Raw genomic sequence first — 25431 nt, 5'->3', positions numbered from 1 at the left:
GTTTTTCACAGTAGCAGAGTGCTCTCGCTCAGGCTAACTGGTGGGTCACCAATATCCGCAGCGGCTGGCCAAGGGAAGAGTGTCCGAAGGATCACTCGCCACTGACTGCCCCCTGCCTGTTCTCTCAACATTCAGCAGAGCACTCCCGCTCGGACTGATTTGGAATTCCGCATAAACTAGTGGGACAAGGGTTCCACCAGAATCGCGGCCATGTTAAACTCTCCCGGCTGTAGGACCTGTATAGCTCCTCTTCAGCCGGAGGACGGCCCTGACCTCTTGCCCTAGCAGGGAGAACCCAGGCAGGACCTGCGGCATCACGCCTTGAGCAGTAAGGTCTGCTAGGCTGGCCGAAGTGGAACACCTGATGCGGGAGGTCTACCTCCCCCTGTCAGGGCAGCTGAATCCAGACCAACCTACCCTGGTCATTTGTATGGCGCTTGCACGCCGGGCATACACAGCAGCTGGAACATCCACCTGTGAGTGCCTTCTTCAGGCACCACAGTGTGTTACTGCTGTCCTTTCCCCCTGCAATCGCAGGGCGTGAACATACTGCCGTACTTAGACGACTGGCTGACCTAGGCGCCGTCCCGGCTTCAGGCGCCACAGGACACTGCTCGCCTTCTCTCACGTGGCCCGGTGGGCCTCAAGGTGAACATGGAGAGGAGCTACCTGAGCCCTTCCCAGAGCATAACCTTCATTAGTGTGGCCCTATGAGGGCCTGTCTGTCGCCCCAGTGCGGATGGCTGAACAGCCTTCACTTGGATGCCAAGTGGCACAGATACAGGGCAATAATATTATCGAAACAGTGTCTATTCATCTATTCACTATCCCCATGGAGGGAGTGCATATCTGGCGAACAGTGTCCCAGGAACCGAGCCCCAGGGGCTCGGTTCCATTCCACCAGGGGATTGTCACAAAAGATACCTGCCTCTCAAGGCGGGGTGCAGGGTGACAGAACAGGACAGCCTGGGGGCAGTTGTCTGCTGAAAGACCGCAGGTCCAGGTTCTAGAGCTAGCGCTCGAGCACTTCCTTCCATGTTTGAAGGGAAAGCATGTGCTTGTCCGGTGGACAGCACCTCTGCTGTGATTTCCCATGAACTATCGATGGGGCACCAGATCTGCAGAAGTTGCTACGGGGATCACCGTGGCCTTCTGACTTGGGAGGCCCCTCGCCTGACCAGCCTGTGGGCAATGTACCCACCAGGAGAATGGAACAAGGTTGTGGTTTTCCTGTTCCGTTACAAGCCTCCACCGTGAGAGTGGCGGCTGCATCCAGACGTGTCGACCCACTGCCCCCACTGGGTCTCCCTGACAGAGAGGACCAGCCCTCTGGGTCAAGATGCCCTGGCTCACACGTGGCCAGAGGATCTTCTTTATGCCTTTCCACCATTCCCTCTGCTTTTGCTATAAGCTTGTCAGAGTTCTTCCCCGACAGGAGGATCTCCTGTCGCAACTAGAGGGTCGGATTTGGCATTCCAATCCCTGCCGCCTTCAATTAGGGGTCATGGGAGGGCCCGACTGGATGCTGAGTGGCTGCATAGAACCAGTCTGACTATTCTGAATGCCAGTGCGCGGTCTACCTGCCTGCAGTACAAGAAACAGGTGGAAGCTGTTCTCCGACTGGTGTGCGGCTCAGAACAAGGTCCCAGTACAGCGCCCCGTGCCTGCTGTACTGAGTTTCTACAGTCCCTCCTGGATAAGGGCCGGTCTCCCCTGCATGGGACCTACCCTTGGTACTGGACACCTTATGCTTGTCCTTTTGAACCCCTGGCACAGGCGGAGCCTAGATGGCTATCAGCAAGACAGTTTTCTCCTTGCTGTCAATTCAGCTCAATGTGGGGGCGAGCTGCATGCCCTATCAGTGGAAGAATCATGTCTGAGGTGGAACTCAGATGGCTTGGGTGTCACTTTCTGGCCTAAGGCAGTGTTTCTCCCAAGGGGGTGGATACGTTCACATATAAACCGGCCTATCCAGCTGGCAAAGTTGACCCCCCCCTCCCCCATCGGGAGAGGAGAGGTCAAGGCTGCTGTGCCCAGTGTGGGCCCTCAGAGCTTATATGGAAGCCACCGCCTGCATAGTCAGTTATGGTGAGCCTAAGAAGGGCTGTGCTCCTTTAAAAAAAAGAAAAAACAGCACCTGTCCCACTGGATAGTGGAGGCCATTGCCGATACATACAAGGCGAGCAGCTGCGCTCGGCCATCCGGGGTGAAGGGTCACTACCAAGAGTGTCTCCACACCGAGGGCAAGCCTGAGTGGTGTGCCTGTGGGGGATATATGTGCGGCGGCCTCATGGGCATCACCGAGCACATTCACCAAACACTACAGAGTTAACGTTGCCAACCCTCACCCACTGGGGAGGGTTCTTGGCCAATTTTCTCTGCCGGAGCTATAAGAGGTAGTTACTGTGCTTCCTCGTGACTCTTTTGGTATAAGTCATCCAGTGTTAAGCACTGCCTCTGGCGGTCAGTAAGGATGAAATAGAACGAAAGTTACGAATGTAACTACGGTTCTATGAATCCTGGATGACCGCCAGAGTTCTTGGTCACTCGGAATCCCGTGAACTCGCGAGAAGATTCCATAGGACTGAGCTCAGGATGACACCGGAACTTATAGACGACGGGGGTCATCCGAGGTCATACGTGACTTTGTTGATATAAATATTCGACCTGCGCATGCGCGCAACGGAAGATATCCAGTGTTAAGCACTGCCTCTGGCGGTCATCCAGGATTCATAGAACCGTAGTTACATTCGTAACTTTCGTTTTAACCAACATAAGGTTTAGTAGCACACGCTACCTGTCCCTGCTGTGGAGACATTGGTACAGCTGTGTAAGGCATTGCTAGGCCTATGTACTTTTATTGTTCTTGTATATCATTTTATGTATTTGTTTGATATGGACCCTGAGTCTGAAGTAAAGTTTGATTGATTGATTGATAATAACAACAATAATAATAATCAAAGTCACAAATTTACAAGAAAAAAACATTTTTGCAGACATCCCTTCAGTCTGCAAGGTTGGATCGACCTCATCACATCATAGACCCAGCAGACAGCAAAATATATTACCTATATTAGTGTCTATTTATGTTCATGAAAGAACACAGAAAGAACATGAAAGGAAACACTTATATGTATCTTTCAGGACCTTTGCCTTGCTCAGTGGTCATCCATCTTCCTTGCTTACTAATTTGAATGAAATACAATCACTCACATTACCACATTTTTTGCACAATTTCAGATTTTTTATGAACGTAATTTACTGACTTTATCTCTGATTCTTTTCAGCGAATATTTAACCCCCTCATCTGGCTCTGTAAAAAAAAGGCTGCTGTGTTTATTTTGCTGAGGTGGCTTGTTTTGATCACAGATAAACATCAAGGTTAATGAGGTTTTAAACTCGAAGGATTAGCAGCTCCCTCACCTGAAACAACGGGTAGAGTGCAGCATTGCCTGACAGCATGTCCCTGACATATGTGATAGAGGAGGCCACACGGTCCCAGACTATGTAGTCAGTCTCATTAGTCAGGTACTTGGTAAGATTGAAGGCATTGCCGTAATCTATAACATCTGCCCTGAAACAGAGGGATGAAACAGTCGTTGGCATCTCTGTATATGATGTCATCAATGTTGATACAGTGTGTTTTGGGCTGAAATCTTACCTTGCAAGAGCAAAAACATCATCAATGTAGCTTGTGCGATCAGCTGCATCAAACTCCTGTTGAAGACAGAGTCAAAGAGAAGGTTACCATCGCAGTAACAGTGAGTTTGGTGTCTGTGATGATAGATCATTGTGTCATTAAAGGCTCTGGCTCTCGGTGTTCTTACTCTTCCACTACAAGCTAAGATGTTGGCGTCAAAGGTAAAAAGCATAACGCAGAAAATTCAGCTCAAAATGTTTAGCTGACACGTATGTGTCTGGTAGTTTTAAATGTAATACTGGCTGAATGTAGATTAATGGTGCAACAGAGATTTCAAGAATAAAGTTGTACTATCTTGAGGAAAGAAATCCAAATTGTACAAGAATAAAACATGAACATTTTCTTGAGAAAATGTCATGATAAGAAGTCATAGTATTGTGAGAAAAAAGGGTTATTTTTGTTGTTTGAGAACATGCATGTTATGACAGGTTTGGCTGAATTACATTTTTTGTCTCGTAAAGTTCTGACTGAATTCTTATGATATCATTTTTATCTCATAACTTGTCTCATACTTAAAATATTGTGACAGCCCCCGGGGTGGACAGGGGGTTTCACGACAACACTGACCAATAAACACAACCAGTCGGCAGATAAACGGTTCAAGTGAGGTTTTTACTGAAGGTAGAGAGTGGAAAGAGGTAGGATAGACACTCAAGAACACAATGTCCGCTTTCCAGAGGGAGGGTCGGGGTCCAATTCCACGGGTCGGTGCACAACGGGTATTCCTCAGACGGTCCAGGGCGCGGGCAGGAGCAGGGTAGTCGTACAGGCAGGGGTCGTGAGCCGGGCGGGTAGTCAGACGTTCCAGGGTGATCCAGGGGTAAGGCAGTCTTCTCCAAGGGTTTCTCTGATTAGCTACTTCTTCTGCTTCCTCTTCTACTCCTACTCTCTCCCGGTTTCCTGTTGCCTGGGCCCTTTTGTAGTCCCCTCCTCCTCCTCTGATAGGGTGTGGTCGCTCCCTCGTCTCTCCTCCTCAGGTGTTGCTTGTTGGGCTGATGGTGGTTTGGCGCTCTTTTCCCTTCCCTGACATGGGGGCTCCGCCTCCATGTCAGGCAATATCGTCCCTCTATCACTACCCCTCTGGGGTTGCCCCTCCGGCTGCCACATACCCCCCCCCTTAAATCCGACCTGGGGGGAGGACTGCTCCAGGAACCTAGGGCGTCCCGTCTTGACAGGGCGTCCGCGTTTCCATGAGCGGCCCCGGATCTGTGGACAACAGAGAAAGCATACGGCTGAAGGGATAAAAACCAGCGGGTGACCCTGGCGTTATTGTCTTTCGTTCTGGACATCCATACCAGGGGGGCGTGGTCCGTGACCAGGGTAAAGTGCCGTCCCAGCAGATAGTACTTCAATTCCCCCAGAGCCCATTTGATGGCCAAACATTCCTTCTCGACCGTGGCGTATCTTGTTTCTCTAGGTAATAGTTTTCTGCTTACGTATGTGATTGGGTGCTCCTCTCCATCCCTCAGCTGGGACAGGACGGCACCCACCCCGGTCTCGGAGGCATCCGTCTGTACCACCAACGGTTGGGTAAAGTCCGGGGTCACCAGCACTGGTTCGGAACACAGTGCTTCCTTCAGCTTCTCGAAGGCGTCCTCGGTCTCTGCCGTCCAGACGATCCGATCTGGCAGCCGGTTTTTGGTTAGGTCCGTCAGGGGCGCTGCAAGGGCAGAGAACTGGGGAACAAAACGTCGGTAGTAGCTAGCTAGCCCAATAAATGCTCGTACCTGTTTCTTTGTGCGGGGGCGGGGCCACTCCCGGATCGCCTCGACTTTCCCTACCTGGGGCTTGACGCAGCCGCGGCCGATGGTGTACCCCAGGTAGTCAGCTTCCCGGAGGCCGAGGCGACATTTCTTGGGGTTGGCTGTCAGCCCCGCCCCTCGCAGAGCTTTCAGGACTGCTTCCAGTCTTTGGAGGTGAGCCCCCCATTCCTCCCCGTGTACGACGATGTCGTCCAGATAGGCTGCCGCGTATTCTCGATGGGGACGAAGTACCTGGTCCATCAGTCTCTGGTACGTGGGGGGGGCTCCGTGGAGACCGAACGGCAGCCTCTTATAGTGGTACAGGCCCATGGGAGTAGTGAAGGCCGTTTTTTCCCTGTCTTCGGGGGCCACTGCCACTTGCCAGTAGCCTTTAGTCAAGTCGAGGGTGGTTATGTATCTGGCCCTCCCGATGCGCTCTATCATTTCGTCCACCCTGGGCATCGGGTAGGCATCAAATTTTGAGATGGCGTTGAGCTGTCTAAAATCATTGCAGAATCTGACTGAGCCATCTGGTTTCGGAACCAACACTATAGGGCTGCACCACTCGCTAGTCGAGGGTTCGATGATGTCTGCCTCCAGCATACTCTGTACCTCTCTCTCTATCGCCCCCCGGCGGGCTTCGGGGATGCGGTACGGCCTTAGTTTTACCTTCTTCCCGGGCTCGGTGATTATCCGGTGTTGCACCAGTGTGGTGTATCCGGGGTCCGGGGAGAACACGTCTCGGAACCGATCCACCATTTCCCGGACGTCCTGCTTCTGCCGGGGGGTCAACTCTTCTCCCACGGGTACCTCGACTGGCTCCGTTTTCCCTGGGGGTGTAGAGAGAGAGAAACAGAGCATGGCATCCCTACTCACCCATTTCTTGAGAAGGTTAACATGATAGATCTTCGTCGGGTGCCTTCGACCTGGTTGCCTGACTCGGTAGTTTACCGGCCCCAATCTTTCCATAATTTCATAAGGTCCCCTCCATCGGGCTAAAAACTTACATTCCGCCGTGGGCACCAGGACCAACACCCGATCCCCTGGGTTAAACACTCGGGGTTGTGTTCCCCGGTTGTACACGCGGGCTTGGGCCGCCTGTGCCTCGGCCATGTGTTCTCGGACTATGGGCCAGAGTGATGCCATCCTCACCCTCATCTCCTCGACGTGGTCCACCATGGTGCGGTAGGGGGAGGGTTGGTGTTCCCAGGCTTCCTTGGCCAGGTCGAGTAGTCCCCGGGGTCGTCGACCGTACAGGAGCTCGAAGGGCGAGAATCCTGTAGACGCCTGGGGCACCTCTCTAATGGAGAACATAAGGAATGGCAGCAGTTGGTCCCAATTCTTACCGTCCTGGTCCATGGTCTTTTTCAGCATTTTTTTCAGTGTCTGGTTGAATCTCTCTACTAGGCCGTCCGTTTGGGGGTGATACACCGACGTCCTCAGTTGTGTCACCTTCAGCATGCCACACAGGTCCTTCATGATCCTAGACATGAACGGGGTCCCTTGGTCGGTGAGAATCTCCTCCGGTATTCCGACCCTGGAAAACAACATCACCAGCTCCCTTGCTATGCCCTTGGTGGCCATGGAGCGTAGGGGGATGGCTTCGGGATACCGGGTGGCGTAATCAACAATAACCAGGATGTACCTGTGTCCCCTGTTGGTCTTGGGTAGGGGCCCCACTAGGTCCATCCCGATCCTGCTGAAGGGGACGGTGATGATCGGCAGGGGCACCAGCGGGTTTCTGTGATGGGGTTGTGGGGCCACTTGTTGACATTCGGGGCAGCTCCGGCAGTAATCTTCTACGGCTTTTTTTATTCCGGGCCAGTGGAACCTGGCCCTCACCCTTTCCAGGGTTTTCTCCACTCCTAGATGGGCACCTAGGAGATGGGAGTGGGCTAACTGTAGGACCGAGGGTATAAAAGGACGTGGCACCAGTAACAACCTGAGGGGGGCCCCGTCCCTCATTACTACCTGGTATAGGAGCCCGTTATATATGGCGAAATGTGTGGGAGGGAGGTCTCTTACCCCGTCCAGTGGTCGTCCGTCTACGGCGGCCACCTGCCGAAGGGCGTTGGCTAGGTTGGGGTCCTCCAACTGGGCCGTCCCAAACCTCCCTGTGAGGGGCCCGGGTAAGATGGGCTCCTCCGGGTCCTGGGGAAACAGCCCGGCCAGCTCCTCTTCGTCGAGGGAGGGGGTATCTGCTTCCTCGGGGATGGGCGGCGCCTCTCCTTCGGGCTCACTGGGGCTGGAGGGTCCGTCGTTCTCGATGGCTGTGGCATAGACGTCATCGGGGTTGGGGTGGGTGGCCTCCACCAACGCCCGGGCCACGGCACTGGCGACTCCTTCCGATAGGGGAGAGGTGGAGATCTCCTCCCCCAGCCCACAGATGGCTTTCTTTTTGTACTTTCGGGGAGGGGTCGTACCTTGTTTCACCACCAGGCTGCGCCAAAGCTCCTGGAACACGGGCAGGTCTCGGCCGACGAGCACCTCTACGGGGAGTCCTTCCACGACTCCTGCAGTGCCGATGTATCTACCCCTCGTCGTGTAGATCTCTAGGGCGGTGGTGGGGTATTCGCGGGTCTCCCCATGGATGCACGTGACCGCTCGGGTGCCTGTTAGGAGCGGGTACTGAGCATACGTGGGTCTCACCAATGTAATGGCGCTCCCGGAGTCCACCATCGCTGAGGCGTCGCGGCCGTTGACTTTGACAGGGGTGAGGGGCATGTGGTCCTCGTGAGTGGCCCAGCATCCTGTAATCAAGCCGCATGGGCGACTCCCCTCACTGGCCGTGGGCATGGGTGCGTCCTGGCGGTGAGGGCATTCCCAGGCGATGTGCCCGATCTCGCCGCAGTGGTAGCACCTCCTCTCTTCCTGTCCAAACGCCGGCCGACGTCGGGGAAAGCCTGGGGGGAAGGAGGGAGACACATATTTATTTTCCTCCGTTTTAATTTTTTCTTTGCGGGTGGGCCCCTCTAATGTCTGGTTTCTTCCCCCACGCACTAAAGCTTGTGCGGCTTGGTAACCCTCCATTATTTCCACCAGGTCCTCGATGTTTCGGGGGTTTCTCTGGCCTGCCAATTTTTTTGCCTCATACGGGAGTGATCTGATGTATTTGTCCATGACCACGCGATCGGTGGGCGACACCTCGGTTGGCTCTGCGTGTAGCCAGGCCGTCGTAATCCTTTTGATCTCATGCATCTGGGCTCGCGGAGAAAGTGAGGCGTCATATGACCAGTCATGAAATCGTTGGGCCTTTAAGAACAGCGTGACCCCGCATCGCTGTAACGCTTCCGCTTTCAAAACCCGGAAGTCAACTTTTCCAGCGCGCTCTAAGTCCTGATACGTTACTTGCGTTTCATTGATCAAAAAGGGGGCTATTAACTCTGCCCAGTGATCTTCTGGCCATTTCTCGCGGAGTGCCGTTGTCTGGAATATTTGGAAAAAAACTTCAACATCGTCCGCTGCCGTTTGTTTGAGCAGGAAGCGCGCTGGATTGGCTTTCTCCACGGTATGTTGCTCCTGTTGGTTTTGTAACATGCCCTTGATTTCGCTTTGCATGGCCTCCGCGCGTTCTGTTTGCACTTCCATATATTTCTCCATTTGGATTTGCTGTTGGTATTGTTGTTGCTGCTGGGATTGGAGGATTTGCATTTGTATTTGCATGGCTTGTTCGTGGCGCTTTTGGGTTTCTTGGTTGCTAGCGATTAGCCCCGCTAGCAGCTCTTGAAATGGCACCGGGGTGGCCATGCTTACTGGGTCGGTTGGTCTATCGGTCAGCGTTGCCAGAACCGGGTTGTGCCCACATTCTCCACCAAGTTGTGACAGCCCCCGGGGTGGACAGGGGGTTTCACGACAACACTGACCAATAAACACAACCAGTCGGCAGATAAACGGTTCAAGTGAGGTTTTTACTGAAGGTAGAGAGTGGAAAGAGGTAGGATAGACACTCAAGAACACAATGTCCGCTTTCCAGAGGGAGGGTCGGGGTCCAATTCCACGGGTCGGTGCACAACGGGTATTCCTCAGACGGTCCAGGGCGCGGGCAGGAGCAGGGTAGTCGTACAGGCAGGGGTCGTGAGCCGGGCGGGTAGTCAGACGTTCCAGGGTGATCCAGGGGTAAGGCAGTCTTCTCCAAGGGTTTCTCTGATTAGCTACTTCTTCTGCTTCCTCTTCTACTCCTACTCTCTCCCGGTTTCCTGTTGCCTGGGCCCTTTTGTAGTCCCCTCCTCCTCCTCTGATAGGGTGTGGTCGCTCCCTCGTCTCTCCTCCTCAGGTGTTGCTTGTTGGGCTGATGGTGGTTTGGCGCTCTTTTCCCTTCCCTGACATGGGGGCTCCGCCTCCATGTCAGGCAATATCGTCCCTCTATCACTACCCCTCTGGGGTTGCCCCTCCGGCTGCCACAATATATAGAAAAATGCAGAAGGACCCCTGTGGCTTCGACTCCGTTCTATTCAATGCAGCAATAGAAGTGCACACCCGGTATAATGCTGCTGGTTTACTATCATTCAACACAGCACATGCTGAAGTGAATGTATGATTTTGGTGTCAATGCTCAACCTTACACAACACTGAAGCCAACTAACTGTCACCAGACTTTTACATCAATCTGTAACTTCCCAGTGGTGTTCCTGATGTATTCAAATTCAAACAATCCCAAAGTACTTACGGTCCCATGATGTTCTGCATGAGGAAGCTGCTACTTATACAGTATATAAACATTCCTATAGTCAGTGTATTACCCACAGTCACTTATATGGCGGCCGGCACGCTCTCAGTTTGGAGAAGCAGATTGGAGCACTGGCGCAAAAGCCAAGTAATGTACTGCTGTGGTTTGGATCAGCAAGTCACTCAAAAACACAAACACACTTATCGATTACAAAACATCGTTCTGCTGCTCCCATCCACAGACACTTTACAGACCTCTATAACCGGGAACTGCAGCACTTTTAGTGCTCTCTTCAAATCACAAGACTCCATTGACAAAAACATTGTCAATGTCATTTTACTTCACAGAAAACGGGATTGTGAACTAAACCTTTCAGGTTTTTCCAAAAAAAGGACTCAGGTAGTGCCAGTGCTCACATTATTTATAACCCTACTGATTAACTCACTTTGGCTAACCTGCATGACTGGTTTTTGATTACGGCTGAGTGGCCATTTCCCTTTGAAAAACACAGACTTGAATCAAATGCAAGCGGGACAGCAGAAGACGAGGGTGAGCAACCTTAACAGCAGTCAAACATACCAAGACATAGCAGAAATACACACATCTAAACCTGAAGATATGCCAGGTAGTGTGTACATTTGCAGTGTGCTTCTAGATCTCTGAGAACAGCTCACCAAGTGGTTGTCCTGAAGCTGTTTACTGATGGTGTTCCACATGTGGCCGTCATGGTTGACCCTGTAGAATCCAATGTGATTGTTGTTGACCTTCAGCAGGCCGTCCACTGAGGCCGAGTAGTTACTGAGGACATGCTCTGAAAACCAACAGTCATTTTGAGAGTGTGAAGGAAAAATTGCTGCACTGGTCAATTTCTGCTGTAAAATACAATTTCTGATTTGAGTATTATGAAAATAGTCCTTTTTTGGCAAATGCAATCCATCTTCTCATCCTCATAATAAGAAAATTGATTCAATTTGACATAAGTCATTGGCTGAATTAGTCCGTACTTTTTAAAATCATTTTGAATGTTTTGAAGATGATATCAATATACTTAAGCTGAGCATACTACCTGCGCTGCTCTTGTCAACCATCGCCAACATATATTTGTCGCTCTTCACAGAGTGCCATTTGACTGGAATGGTCCACTTGTACCTGCAAAAAAAACACATTCTTTCTTATTCATACACCGATGTACCAAACCTACACATATAAAACAACGACACAGTTGTGTTACACGTCATGTCGGCATCTGCGACTTCCCACAAGTCGGTTTATACAGAAGTTTTTTTGCAAAAGTTAGCCTCGCTACGGCCATTGCAATGGCAGCAGTACACATAAAAATGCCCGCCGTTCTGACCGTCCTGCTATGTAGATTTGAATGGGTGCTGAGCAGGAAGTGTACTGTGGCTTTAATGGAGCTTTTTCACTGAAAACAGCTGACTGCCAGAACAGTAAAGTTGAGGGCTGTAAAAAAAAAAAAAACTGTGAAGTGAAAGCTGAGGGGAACTACATAGTTGGTGACAATTTTATCTTCTTCGTATCACTGACCCAAGAGGTGAAGGAGGCTGGCTGGTATCAGCTTTAGGATCCAGGAGGAATCGCCTTTGGCTCAGTTTGGCATCCATCTCTGAGACAGACAGGTCCAGCACAGGATAACCCATCTGTTTGGTCCATGTATCCATGATGTCTGCAACCGGCAACCCACTCACCTGGTCACAGAGAGGAGGAACCGGCTACTGCTCAGAAAGATTCACAGACAAAACCTAAAGCAATGCTCCACCATTTTGGAGAAACATGCTTAAGTTTTCTTTCTGAGAGTGAGATGCTGAGGTCATAATCAATCTCACGCCTAGCTTAGCATAACGACTGGACAAAGGAGGAAACAGAAACAATATATATTAAAAAGAAACGCGCTTTATCACATTTGGTTTGATTTAAAGCTGCAGTCGCTATCTTTAATAAAAACAACTTTTTTGTCATATTTGCTCAAACTGGTACTATAGCCTGACAGCAGTATACGAGTCTGATACTCTGTGAAAACAGCTGCCTCCTTTTAGTGCTTCTCGTGGCACCGCGCCAGAAGAAAATCATCCAATCCGACCTGAGGACTTAATCTAGCCTTGGAAGATTCAAAAGCGATAAAGTTCAAACATACATTGGCGAGAGATGCCCAGAAGTTGGCAGTTTTGGCATTCTTGAAGTAGTAGTCTTTCAAATATTTCTGGTGGAAGGAGATAAAAAAAGACTTTCATCAATCATGTGATGGAAACTTTAATGAACATGAATCAAAAGAGCTGCATCCATTTGTTAAATATCTGCCGTGAACCTGCAGCCGACTTACTCGACAGCCGTCTCTGAACACGTCTTTGCCCATCCAGTCCTCCAGCATCCTGAGAATGGACGCTCCCTGTATGAAGTTGGATCATTTTATTTACAGACAGTATTTCGCTGCATGATAATTCATTGTCTGCATCCAGTAGTCGTACCTTGCTGTACGAGATGGCATCAAACACGGAGGTGATCTCTGCTGGGGTCGACACGCTCACGATGATCGGGTGAGAGGAGAGGAGGGCGTCGTCCACCATGACGGGAAGCACGTCACTGATGATCATGATGTCTCGCTGTAGGCCACAGGAGGGACACAAGGGAAAGTCTTCAGGACCGACCGGTCAACTGACAGTGGGATGATTTGTGGCGCCGTTAGAAGGAGAACTCACCATGCCCCAGCTGGGTTCAGCTTTCTCCACACCGATGTACTCAAAGAAACTGGCAAAGCCCTCATTAAGCCAGAGGTCATCCCACCAATCCATGGTCACAATGTTCCCAAACCACTGGGAAAAAGATAACTGATGTGAGCTTTCGAGGGTCCAAACAAAGGAAATGATGTGGAATTTACAGGGAAAAAACCTGCTAGGGGTTATCAAGGTGAAAAAATGGAACCATTTTTGCCCATTCTTAAGATGGCCTGCAGAGAGAATCAGGCCTGTGTTTGAGACGGGCCTTCAAGAACACATTGTATAATATTTTAGTCGGAAGGCTCCCTGTTTTCTGACCTGCAAACCCAACATATCCTCCATGTTGTCTGGATAAATTCAATACAATGTACATTTTTAGAACACCAGTTCAGGGTGTGCGGCCTCAGGGTGTTCTCCTTCCCAGGTCAAACCGCCTCTTTTTTTGCGCCCCCTCTGCGTTTACCGACGCTCGCAGACCTCGTAGACCTGACACAGACAGGCCACAGCAGGATGAAGCGTGCCTTGGACGGGTTTGTGAGGAGGTGTGGATGTGCTTAGTTGTGCTTTCGAACGTAACTGCGATGAAACAATCAGAAAGTAACGTTTTATTTTTCTGATTCACGAGTTTGTTCTCACTGCCTCTCTTCATTCCTTCTTCAGCTTGCTAGACCACCGCTGTGCTCTTTCTCCCTCTTTCCCTCTCTGTCTCTCTCCGTCTCTCTCTCGCTCTCTGTCTTTCTCTCTTCCTTGCTCTTTGAGCCAGAGGGGAGGGGCTCATTTTGAATACTGTGTTTAACAGTGGTGGGCCGTCAGGGCCTGCAAGGCCTTCTCTGCTGGCCTAAACAGAATCACAAAGATATATCTATTTTATAATTTAATATATTTTCTTAAATACACTACATGTATTATAATTTATAAAAATATTTTTCCCATTATCTTATTTTCTCATTGCACAGCTACTGTCTTCCTCAGTTGCTCTGCTTCCAGTGCAGCTTGTTTTAAGTAGAGCTTTTATCCAATCAGATCTCACCTCTGTGTCTCTAGGTAGAACAGAGCCAGAGGCCTGCAGACTCTCACCTGCAGCCAGTGCAGATTAAAGTACATGGGGACGATATTGTTGATGGTCATAGTGTTCAACCAATCAGATCTTTAGTTTGACATGTTGGGCGTATTCTTTGACTGTCAGAGCCTGCACGCCGGCCAATAATGACGTCAGCATTACATGTTGCTCAGTGTTCATCTGTAGCTTTCCCGCGAGTCGCAGAGTGTGCTGTGATTGGTCAGTGGGCGAGCACGTGACTATCGTGAAACGAAACTTAACAGCCAGCAGAGGCTGATGGGTAGTGAATCACATCACGTGATGCAGCTCAGCTAATCAAATATGAGCATTCTGACCGAGTGAGCTGCACCATGATAGAGAGTGCTGAGAGGAGGAAAGACACTGCAGAGCAGTACTCAACGTTAAAGTTGTGAAAGTAAAATCCTATGATAATCTCTTTGGGTCGCGGCTTGTCATTAAGGAATGAAGGTGGATCCCACAGCCAGACTAGCTGAGAACATTATATTTTCCTGAATTTAGGCTTTTGCATTCTCTAAATGCTCTAGCATTATTCAAATGACTTGTACCGGATGGTACAGGGTTATAGCCTTAAAAATGTAGCTGTGGTGACACAATGTGGTTATAAGGTGGTATTTCAGCTGCAGGCAGCAGTGAAGGCCCAGGTATAAAATGCACGGCCCGCCACTGGTGTTTACAAAGAAAATGTGACTACATATCATACTTTAACTCTACACTATACAGGTTTAAGGTTAATTGTTCAGTAAATGTTAGAGGGCCTTGAAAAGCTTGCCACCCAGAACACTACTTCACACAAATGAAACACATGCTGATCCCTTATTTGAAGATCATAAAACTTTATTGACTTCCCCAAGGCCTCTTATCTCCCATCACAGCAAAACAGCTGATATCTCGGAAAGACATGTGCATCATAAAAAGATTGAACGATAGCACATAAAAGATTTGAAACATTTACAATTCTGAACTGTGAACCCTTTTTTTTCTTTTGTGTGAAATAAAGATTAAAAAAACATCATACCATGTGGTTGAATTGTGACACAAAAAATATAACTGCTCTAAAACTGCTGCATGAATAAAATACACAACTAAAAAGAAGTTGAGTAATTAAAGTAGACAGCGGTACCTGGTGAACCAGCTCGTGGGCGATGACACTGGCCACTCGTTGCTTGTTGTAGGACGATGACTGGTTGACATCGTACAGCAGGTTGGTCTCCCGGTAGGTGATGAGGCCCCAGTTTTCCATGGCACCAGTACCAAAGTCAGGGATGGCTATCTTATCTGGATAAAAACAGCACAGAGAGTCCACTGACGTAACAGCTTATCACAAATTTTTATTGCATTACTGCCTCACTAATGCTTGACAGTGATATAGTATCTTCAAATTGCCGGCAATATTCACATCAATTGTTGGAATGGATGTTCTTTATCACACTTTGCTGAATTTTCCATTAACAGATTTCCCACCATCAGTTGTTTCCATGATGTTCACCCTGGAAGATTGGATTGGGTAATGTCTCTATTAACTCCTACACTACTTTCAGTTCATTCAAGATTCTGTGCTTTTTCTCAAAACACTTCAATTCTTTAGTATAACAGGGAGCATTGTAGAACCCACAAAGTTGTCCCAACTGCATTGTGTTCTCACTGACTTACAGCTGCTCTTCCTAGAGGTACTGATCAGTTCATCTGTTTTTAATGGAATCCCCTTTAACTTCAACACTTAAGTTAGGACAGTTGCTCACAATGTTTTTATATTTCCTTTCTGGTCAACATACTTATATAACTATTTGCATATCAAAAGATTGCTCCCAATAAGCTAGGGATGGGTTAAATGCAGAAGTCACATTTCATATATGTGTATATGTATATGACAATAAAATCCTAACTAACCAGCGGTAGACCATCAGCTCCTGTGTTCAGTCAGGTAAAATGGTAAAGACATGTATGGATAAAATGATGAAGTGATATAACGGCTTTAGTGCCCCGTCAGAAAGAGCTCTGTGGTGGCAAGTTAAAGTGGTGAGGGTATTCTAAGGCGACTGTGGATAAGTGGAGAGCAGGGCCGTCCTTCAATCAGAAGATCAGCCCGGCTCTGCTAGTCGCATGTTGATGTGTCCTTGAGCAAGACACTTAACCCCAAAATTGCTCCTGTAGCTGTGCCTACGGTGTAGAAATGTGATAGAATCTGAATTGCAAGTCGCTTTGGATAATAGGACGATGACACTAAATGACTGGAATGTATTCTAAAGATAGCGTCTTTTTAGACCTCTAACCTACGTTTTTCCGCTGCTCCCATCCACAGCCACTAAAGCCACGGTCAGACAGATTTCTCATAACATCATTGATTAGCTTAATTCGGTAACCAGTAGAGGCAACATAGTGTACAGATTCCGCAGGGTGGGGATGCTTTTCTTGGCACGTGATTAAATAAAAGCATCGAAAACAACTGCGATGGAGAACAAGCCCCCTGTGGAATAAATCTGCAGACACTAAACAAATGTAAAAGTCCTTGCAAGGGGCAAGGACTTTTACATTTGTTATTCTTATCAAAAAACAGACTGTGACCCAAAAAATAAAGTGTGTCTCACTGTGACCACTGTGGTGGAACACTGTGAATCTGACATGCTTAACCTACTATACATACTGTATAGTCTGAACGTACCCAGTTTTTGGATAGAGTATGTCATGTTGAAATATTCCTCAAAGTAGTCAAAGATAACTTTGGTTGTGTCGGCTGCATACGTTGCAGTTCCTAACTGACTTGGCTGGGCGTAGATTCTCAACTATAGAGGCGGAGAAAGAGAGAACACATATGTTTGCATGCATTGACCACAGTACTTTGCCTGACAGTATAAATCGAATAGTATTCGTTACTTTCAACACTACTTGTCGTCATGAGACGGCATCGAAAGTGACACATAATGGCAAACTCACAGGAATTCCTCGGGCGGAAGTTCTTTCCACATGGCCAAACTGGTGCACAGCGAAACACACCAAATAGGTACTCATTGGAATGGACTTATGGAAGGAGGTCTTCACTTTATTGCCAGGCAGTTGTTGAGGGTTGCCCTGGAAAAGGCAGAGGGAAAGGCTGACGGGTTAATGTGGGTGTTACACAGACTGTGGAGCTGGGTGGATCCCCTGTCCCCCAAATCGAGATTCACAAGATTGATTCCTCTGCTTTTAGTATTCAAAAGTGATCACTCCAAGCCTGGCCGCCTCATCCTTTGTTTTTTTTCTTTTCCCTTCCTTCATGGGAAGGTTTGAGTAATTATGCTCTTTCCACCTACAGCAACCGTACAGCAGTCCAACATGTTTGTGAATTGTTTTATTGGCAAAGAAACTCCGTACATACAAGAAATTGAAAGTTGTAAGTGTTGGTAGTTATTAGTGACGCTTTGAATTTAGTCGATAAACACACGGTTTCCGTCCAGAACGAAAATCTTAGATAAACCCTTGATGAAGCTCAGTCAAAATGATTGAACATATTGAATCTTGAACTTGATCGAAAAAAATAAGTGCATTACGTCCAGAGATCAGTAAAATATTAAGGATATCAATATATAATAATATATATTATATGAATGAATGCACACAGAAGGTTTCACACAAGTGATTTGTATATAAATTACTCCACAAAAACATTCTTCAATGCACTCAAAAATAGTTATCATCATATATAAATGTCAACAAAATCCACTTATAACTAATATATTTCTAAAGCACACAGAGATATTTCTAGTTTAACTAAATTAAATAGAAATCTACAAATATATGTATTTAAAAAGGATTTCAAATTTTCATCAACATATGTGGATGTTTTTACATCTACAAACAAACTGTTGTACCTGCATTTACAAACTGCTTGTCATGTGTGAACTTCATTTGTGTGTGTTTTTTTGAGATTGTGCCCCCACAAAGGTATGCTATGGTACACGAACAGTCAGGTGGGGAAAGGGGTGGAATGCAAATGGTGGAAACTAGTCAAACAGCTAACGTTAGCTTTGGTTGTCCAAATATTTGAATTGAGCACCCCAGCTAAGTGTTGAACCAATCAAATGTGGGCCTTTTCAGATGTGAGGGTTCAAGGATGATGTCATATGCTGTACAGATTGCAAATGAAATGTTAATGTTTGCATCATTGACTTGAGTCCTACCTCAGGCGGCATGTTGGACAGAGCTCCGTAGCTAGCATTATGAGTGATGGAGATGTTGTAGGTGGCCTTCTTGTTGGGTTCATCGAAGCAGGGAAATGACTTGCGAGCGTCCGTTGGCTCGTGATCGGTTGCAGCGATCTTCCTGGTGATCAAAAGGACAGATTATTGCAAATGGGTTTGAAACCTGGTGCTCTTCATTGTTGTTCTTTTCCTAAAGTATTTAACCCCCAAAGTGAAATACTTTCAGATGCAAGTTTTTCTTTTCAGATTGAGACCCCTTATGGTATTTTACATCAGTTACTTCCCCTGACCACAGTTTATTAGGTAATAAACACTGAGGAACCAAAAGACTCAACCAGGGCAGTGTTTACTGTAAAAGTAAAGACCTTTACCAAAACCTAATATTGAAAGTGATACTCCAAAATCTGTCTTTTGAGTACATTTTTTAATTTTCATGTTGGCAAAAGGGTTTCAAAAGGTCCATATAACCTTTTTAACCTACTTCTGCAGCATGATCCACCTCTCTGTAGTCCATCCACAGGATGAGGTTGTGTATTTATCCAATGAAAGAATGACTGGAACACATTGGGCGTGCAGGACTGAAGTGGATTATGTTTCTGGAGGGGTTTGAAAGTTTCGACGGACGGATCATTTTTTCCTCTGCAGTGTAAACATGTGTCTCCGTTGGAATCCACTGTAACAGACATGAACTCAAGCTGAGCCCAGCTGCAGAATGCAATCTTTCTACAGCCTCCTACAGCTGAAGAGTGTTCAAAAGAATACTCCAAAGATCCAAGATTCAACCAACATGTACGTTAGTATTAACTCCAAACAAACTGAGCCAAGATTTCACTCAACGGGAGCAGCAATGTGTCATTATTTGGTCAAAGTTCCATAGTTGGACAAAACAACTCAGCACTTACTTGCTTTTCTTGGAGCGTTCCACCATGTCTCCAGTCCCCATCAGTAGATGGAGTTTGCTCATGGCCATGGATCATTTAAATAGCTTAGCAGCTGTTAGGATTTCATCCATAGCATTTCCATGTAAATTACATTCGCTGATGAATGCCATGGGATACAGTTAGAGCTCCAGAAAAAGTCTCTAAGTGGCCCTTCAGCTGAGAGTTATTTGTCAAACTATTATTTCCAAGGTCCAAAATGAACCTTCAAGCTTGGACTTGGAAGCGCTGTCACTTTTTGTTTGATATGTTATTGTAATGTGCTTTTTATGGGACAATGACAGCGATTCACAGTCAGACAGATTGATTACCCAAAAACGTAATTTCACATGCCAGCAGCTTTTTGAAAAGTAACAGGTGTATCAGGTTATATTTGGGGAAAATATGTATCGAGCTGTGCAAATCAGATCCAGATTCTTTCATTAAATGACCAACCCAGAACATTACACATGTTGTTATCACTTGAAAGCTACTCGAGGGGAATTAGGGTTTGAGTAGAAAAACCCTGCGTTCAATTTTTATTCTTTCCGAAAATGACCTTGGAGTGGATAAATATCTTGACATGTCCACTGACTATTCTTCTCCAGAACTTTCAACCACATCTCTGCACCTCACATAAAGATAGTAAGTGGATTTGATATTACTATTTGTGTTGCACTTTGCCTTTGTAATATTCCAATCTATTATCTACACACTGTAATTTAGTCCTGAGCATATATGAGGACATTTCAAATGTTTATTTATGTCAATGAATTTGTGTAAACAGACAATAATAATACTTCGTAGAACATATTTGTAATTATGTAGATAGGTATTAGAATATACACATGAACAAATCCTGACAGTATAAAACATGTATTAACTGTTTAAAATTTAAACAGTTAATACATGTTTTATACTGTAGCTATAGGCCGGCTAGCAGGAGCTGACACATCAAAGAATACACCCAACATGTCAAACTGAAGATCTGATTGGTTGAACACTATGACAATCAACAATATCGTCCCCGTTCACTTAAAGTGCACATGGATGCACGTGTGAGTCTGCAGGCCTCTGCCTCTGTTCTACCTAGAGACACAGAGGTGAGATCTGATTGGATAAAAGCTCTACTTAAAACAAGCTGCACTGGAAGCAGAGCAACTGAGGAAGACAGGAGCTGTGCAATGAGAAAATAAGATAATGGGAAAAATATTTTATAAATGATAATACATTTAAGAAAATAAATTAAATTATAAAATAGCTATAACTTTGTGATTCTGTTTCGGCCAGCAGAGAAGGCCTTGCAGGCCCTGATGACCCACTACATGTACAACTCATTCACAGGTGAATTTAAAACTAATATGTTTTCAAAACACATTATCACTATCATATACTACTGAATACAGTCAAAATAAGTGTTTCTTTAAAAAGTCAAGCTGCGATCACTTTTGCTTCGCACATGTTGTTTACTGACTTACTTGGTGACCCCGTCCTCGGTGTAGACGACCCTGTAGAACCCCACCACCGAGCCGTTGAGCCAGCCCCGGAAGTCCAGGCTTATCACGTACACCTCTCCTGGGCTGGTGGCAGGCAGCTCCTCCGTGGCCTCCACCACCACGTACTGCTGGGGAATGTATTCGAAGCAGCCCCTCACTGCCACCTCCCTCTGGCCCGCCTTGCTACTCATCATCCTCAGCCTGGGCTGGGTGCTGACAAACGTCTCCCTGATGTGGAGCCACAGATGACGTGTGGGCTTGCTGACCTCCACGTGGACTTCCACGGTGCCCGCGTAGGTGTCCTCCACCAGGTCTGGCTCCAGGTGCAGGTTGTAGTGGACCGGGTTCACGTAGCTGGGCAGACGGAAATCCCTCCAGTCACCGCTGGAGTCAGTGGAAGGCACACAGGGCCCTCTGGCAGGCAGGGGGGGCTGGGTGCCCGACCCGGAGAGGCCCACCCCGAGGCCCACCGCGAACGAGCACACCACCACCGTCACACAGATGATGATGACATGCTTAGTGCGGATGCAGTAACGCTTCTGTTGCTTCTCCATCTCCAGGCTTTCGACCATGGTGACTTCCAAACTTCACTAAAAAACACCACTTTCTCCTGGTTCTTAAGCTGACCTGAAATTAGAGCTGCATGCTGTGGGCTCTCGCAGTATTTAGATTAGCCGCGTGAGCGGATCCAAAGCTCGCCTCTGTGGTGCTGAGGGGGTGGAGGGAAGAAAGAGGAAGCGAGGGGAGAAGAGGAAATCTGTGACAGGAATCACGCTGAGGTAGAGATTTATTCTGTCCTCAGTGCTGCCGAAACGCCTCCTCCTGTTAAACATCTACAATCTGCCTGTAAATCAAGAGCTAAAGTTCAACTTTGTGTGTGTGTGTTGTGCTTCAGAAATGCTACATGTTGCTCTCTCTGTGTGTACGCATGCAAATATAACATGAAGTCAGTGCCTGCAACCAACATTTTATTGTGTGGGTTTGCTGTGAATCCCTGACAGAGTGATTTAAATTTCCAAGTAAGTTGTTTGTAGAGTAATCTGTCCTGCTGACAGTGGGGACTCCAATAGGACTGCACTTCCTATTGCGTTTGCTCTTTGGGCAACATAATAGCAATTGCAACAGAGTGACGTGTGAACAGAGAAGCAAAACACAGTAGTAGGATTAACTGTAGAAATGTTCTTTTTTTCTTGTTTCATTAGCAACAGAGCCTGAGGATGATGATGATGATGACAATGGTCATGTAGGTGGTCAGTTGTCTATCCAACAAGTTGGGTCAACACTGCTTCAACACTTGACACAGTGGTGACTGGAAGGTCACAGATGAGCCTTTCACCTCTCTTCATGACCCTTTCACCTCTCTTGCACAAACCACGTCCAACTTCAACCTCAACCTTCATTTTGATCTCAACTACACATCTGTAAAGTGTCGTGACAAGCCCTGTCCACAGGCGGAAACTTAAACACCTGGCTGACTCGCACTCAGTGTCTCTGTTACGGCTGGTAATTATGATATTCATGTTTGTTCATTCGAAGTCTCCTCGTCGCTTTACACACAGATGTGATGTTTTTGTCCCTCGGGTAGGAGCTTGAGTGGAGGTTTTGTCTGTCCGATCAGGTTGTTTATGGACAAACTGAAAATGCACATACACAGAGAAAAGCGTAATGTGAGATGATGGAATACAGAACCCAGAAATGCTGGTGGTTTGAGGAACCGATTTATGGCTCTGAAGCTTCCTCATATGCCAAAACACTTTACATTTATAAAACTATATGAGGAAGGATTTCACAACAACATGGATTAAAAAAATATCTCAGCAGCACCATTGTATCCTCCATCTGAACAATCATTATTCTTTACTTATTTACCAGGGACAGTGCACGTTAATCAACATTTCAGTTTCCACCTCAATGTGCCAGACTTAGCAAGAGAGAATATTTTGTCTGTAGTTCCTCTGCAGGTTATTACAATTTAGTTGCCAAATATTATCAGTACAATTCAACAGCAAAGATTACATTACAACACTGCAGCACAATACAACACAATACTATACAATATAATAAAATACATTACAAAGGGAGCAGATTTGTAAAAATAATGAGAGTATGTATTCATTCATGTGCAAAATCCCTATCAATATTAATGTATATGTACATGTAGGCTCTCGGGCTTAGGGGGGGTTGCACATATCGTCCAAAAAAGCCCCATATTGACAGGGAATATTGTACATGTGTACATTTTATATACCGGATTAAACAGCAACGTATGGGCAACACTATCATGTAAGTCACTTTTTACACACTCCAAACACAACTATACACTACTAATATAAGCAACTCGAAAATGTGGCATAAAACCACGAATTCCTGGGCAAAAAATCGCCGTTATATTAATTGCCCTTCAATATTTCAACACCATGCTAACTGCTACACAGTTAATCCGTACATCGCCTAGCATTAGCATGCGACGCAGAACGCATAAATGCCTTCGGTTTTTCTCTCCGTTAAACCACTATAAAGCTCTGAGCCAACAACGGCAACACAACAGTTCCCTTCACCGGAAACAATCGTTGGTTTTTGCTTACCTTTATGAAGAAATCACAAAAATAACGGCGAAAATTATCCGGTTCAAAGCTAGAAACATTGTTGGCAACAACATCCTGTCTGCTTCTGATCTGTTTCCTGTAGAAGGGGGTTCAATCTAACTTGCTGGACCCGTGGATGTGTGGTCAGACTTTTGGCGAATGGAATTTTACGCTCGGGGATGCGCGGCACTCTTTGCATCTTTACTCGCTGAAAATTCTGTCAATCAACACCCGGCTTCGACTCCCGCCTTCCTGAGACTCTGACGTGTCGAAGGTGGCTCATTGACTAAAATCGACTGATGATAGGCTGAGCTACACTCCCATACACACACAGCAACTGAGAAAATCCCAACGGATGAGATCCAGAAACAGGCTCTGAGAAGACCCTGGCTCTCAAAATCTGAATCAGAATCAGAATCAGAACCGTTTATTGCCATTGTATGTTGAACATACAAGGAATTTGACATGACGGGAGGTGCGTAACATTTAACAACAATCAACAATGCAAAGTAGAAACTAATTAAATTTACAGAAAATATAAGATAAAGTGAAATATAAAATAAAGTAAAGTAGAGTGCACAAACGAACAGATAACAGGACTATAAACAAGTGAGGTGTAAGTGTAGTGTGAAAGTGTCGAGTGTGATAGAAGGGATACAGGGGGAGTGACCGGTGGGAAATTGTCCTGGGGATGACAGAGTCAGTGGGGGTCCCGGGCTCTGTTAATGAGCCCGACTGCCGACGGGAAGAAACTGTTCATGTGTCGTGAGGTCTTGGTCCTGATGGACCTCAGCCTCCTACCAGATGGAAGGGGCACAAACTGTTTTTGTCCAGGGTGAAAGGGGTCAGCTACAATCCTTCTTGCTCGCCTCAGGGTTCTTAAAGTGAACAAGTCCTGGAGGGACGGCAGATTGCAGCCAATCACCCTCTCAGCAGAGCGAATGATGCGCTGCAGTCTGCCCTTGTCCTTGGCAGTGGCTGCAGCGTACCAGACCGTGATGGAGGAGCAGAGGATGGACTCAATGATGGCTGTGTAGAAATGCACCATCATTGTCTTTGCCAGGTTGAATTTCTTCAGCTGCCTCAGGAAGTACATCCTCTGCTGAGCCTTCTTCGTGATGGAGCTGATGTTGAGCTCCCACTTGAGGTCCTGGGATATCATGGAGCCCAGGAAGCGGAAGGACTCCACCACGTCGACGGGGGAGTCACACGCAGTGATAGGGGCTGGTGGGGCTACGTTCTTCCTGAAATCCACAACCATCTCCACTGTCTTTAGAGCGTTGAGCTCTAGGTTGTTCAGACCGCACCAGGTCACCAGATGGTCAGTCTCCCACCTGTAGGCACACTCATCCCCACCAGACATCCCAGTCTGTACAGTCCAAACACGCCCGAAGATCCTCTAGAGCAGTGATTCTTAACCAGTGGGCCATCTAGAGGGCCGCGAAAAACTTTCAGTTTTGCACCTGTGGGCCGCGAGGGCCGCGGGACCGCATAGGTTATCAATTGAAGACACCAGAGATATTACTGTTATCCATGAGACGCTCAGTTACAATATAGCTTCCCACCACCTGGTGGCGGTAATGCGTCAGTCAGTTGTTTAACAAGCTGCAATAAGCAGAAGAAGACACTCAGCTAGCCGCTAGCCTGTAGTGAAAGTTATGGATAAGTTTTTAAAAAGAAAAAATGAAGATGACAGTGGTGCCATACCCCCCAAAAGTCTAAATGTGTGCGCAAGTCCAATCCTGACTAAGTACGGCTTTATAAACGGAGGCAACGAGGCAGAGCCGAGGGCTCAGTGTGTGGAATGTGGGCTAATGCTGTCAAACGAAGCACTGGAGCCTTCAAAAATAAAGCGACACGTAGCGACGAAACATCCAACGCTCGTGGGAAAGCTGGTGGAATTTTTCAAGAGAAAGGAAAATGGGCTACAAATGCAGAAACGGTCTGTCGTGTCACTGACTGGTAACTCAAAATGTGCTTTGAAAGCCAGCTACCTCGTAGCCAGACGTGTGGCACAAAGTAAGAAACCATTCACCATAGCGGAGGAGTTGGTTCTGCCTGCCGCTGTGGATATGTGCCGTGAGATGACTGGACTGGCAGAACTGTGTTGGGGTGTGCAGTGATGGTGCAGCGTCAATGACCGGCAGGCATAACGGCGTCGTCAAGCAGATACTTGATCGCGCACCAGAAGCTAAATGGACCCACTGCTTTCTCCACCGTGAAAGCCTTGCAGCTAAAAATATGTCCCCAGAGTTCCATGAGGTGATGGATGCGAGTGTGAAAACCATCAACTTCATTAAAAGTAGAGCTGTGAACTCCAGATGTTTTGCCAAGCTT

General features: G+C 47.2%; 1 protein-coding gene across 1 annotated transcript in view; it reads right to left on the bottom strand.

Moving 5' to 3' along the window:
* The window catches only part of enpep (glutamyl aminopeptidase), a 30876-nt gene extending 9788 nt beyond the window's left edge, over positions 1 to 21088 (bottom strand). The window contains exons 1-14 of the mRNA XM_079287242.1: positions 20492 to 21088; positions 18076 to 18217; positions 16853 to 16987; positions 16581 to 16701; positions 15042 to 15196; positions 12823 to 12936; positions 12592 to 12726; positions 12447 to 12512; positions 12261 to 12326; positions 11654 to 11814; positions 11175 to 11257; positions 10783 to 10919; positions 3662 to 3717; positions 3424 to 3574 (exon numbers count right to left, since the gene is read on the bottom strand). Coding sequence (XP_079143368.1) covers positions 3424 to 3574; positions 3662 to 3717; positions 10783 to 10919; positions 11175 to 11257; positions 11654 to 11814; positions 12261 to 12326; positions 12447 to 12512; positions 12592 to 12726; positions 12823 to 12936; positions 15042 to 15196; positions 16581 to 16701; positions 16853 to 16987; positions 18076 to 18217; positions 20492 to 21081 — 2112 coding nt within the window. The 5' untranslated portion in view covers positions 21082 to 21088. The remainder of the gene's footprint in view (positions 1 to 3423; positions 3575 to 3661; positions 3718 to 10782; positions 10920 to 11174; positions 11258 to 11653; positions 11815 to 12260; positions 12327 to 12446; positions 12513 to 12591; positions 12727 to 12822; positions 12937 to 15041; positions 15197 to 16580; positions 16702 to 16852; positions 16988 to 18075; positions 18218 to 20491) is intronic.
* Between the last annotated feature and the right edge of the window lie 4343 nt (positions 21089 to 25431).

The sequence above is a fragment of the Melanostigma gelatinosum genome, assembly GCF_949748355.1.
Source record: "Melanostigma gelatinosum genome assembly, chromosome: 16".
Classification (NCBI taxonomy): domain Eukaryota; kingdom Metazoa; phylum Chordata; class Actinopteri; order Perciformes; family Zoarcidae; genus Melanostigma; species Melanostigma gelatinosum.
This window is presented reverse-complemented; position numbering and strand designations above follow the sequence as displayed.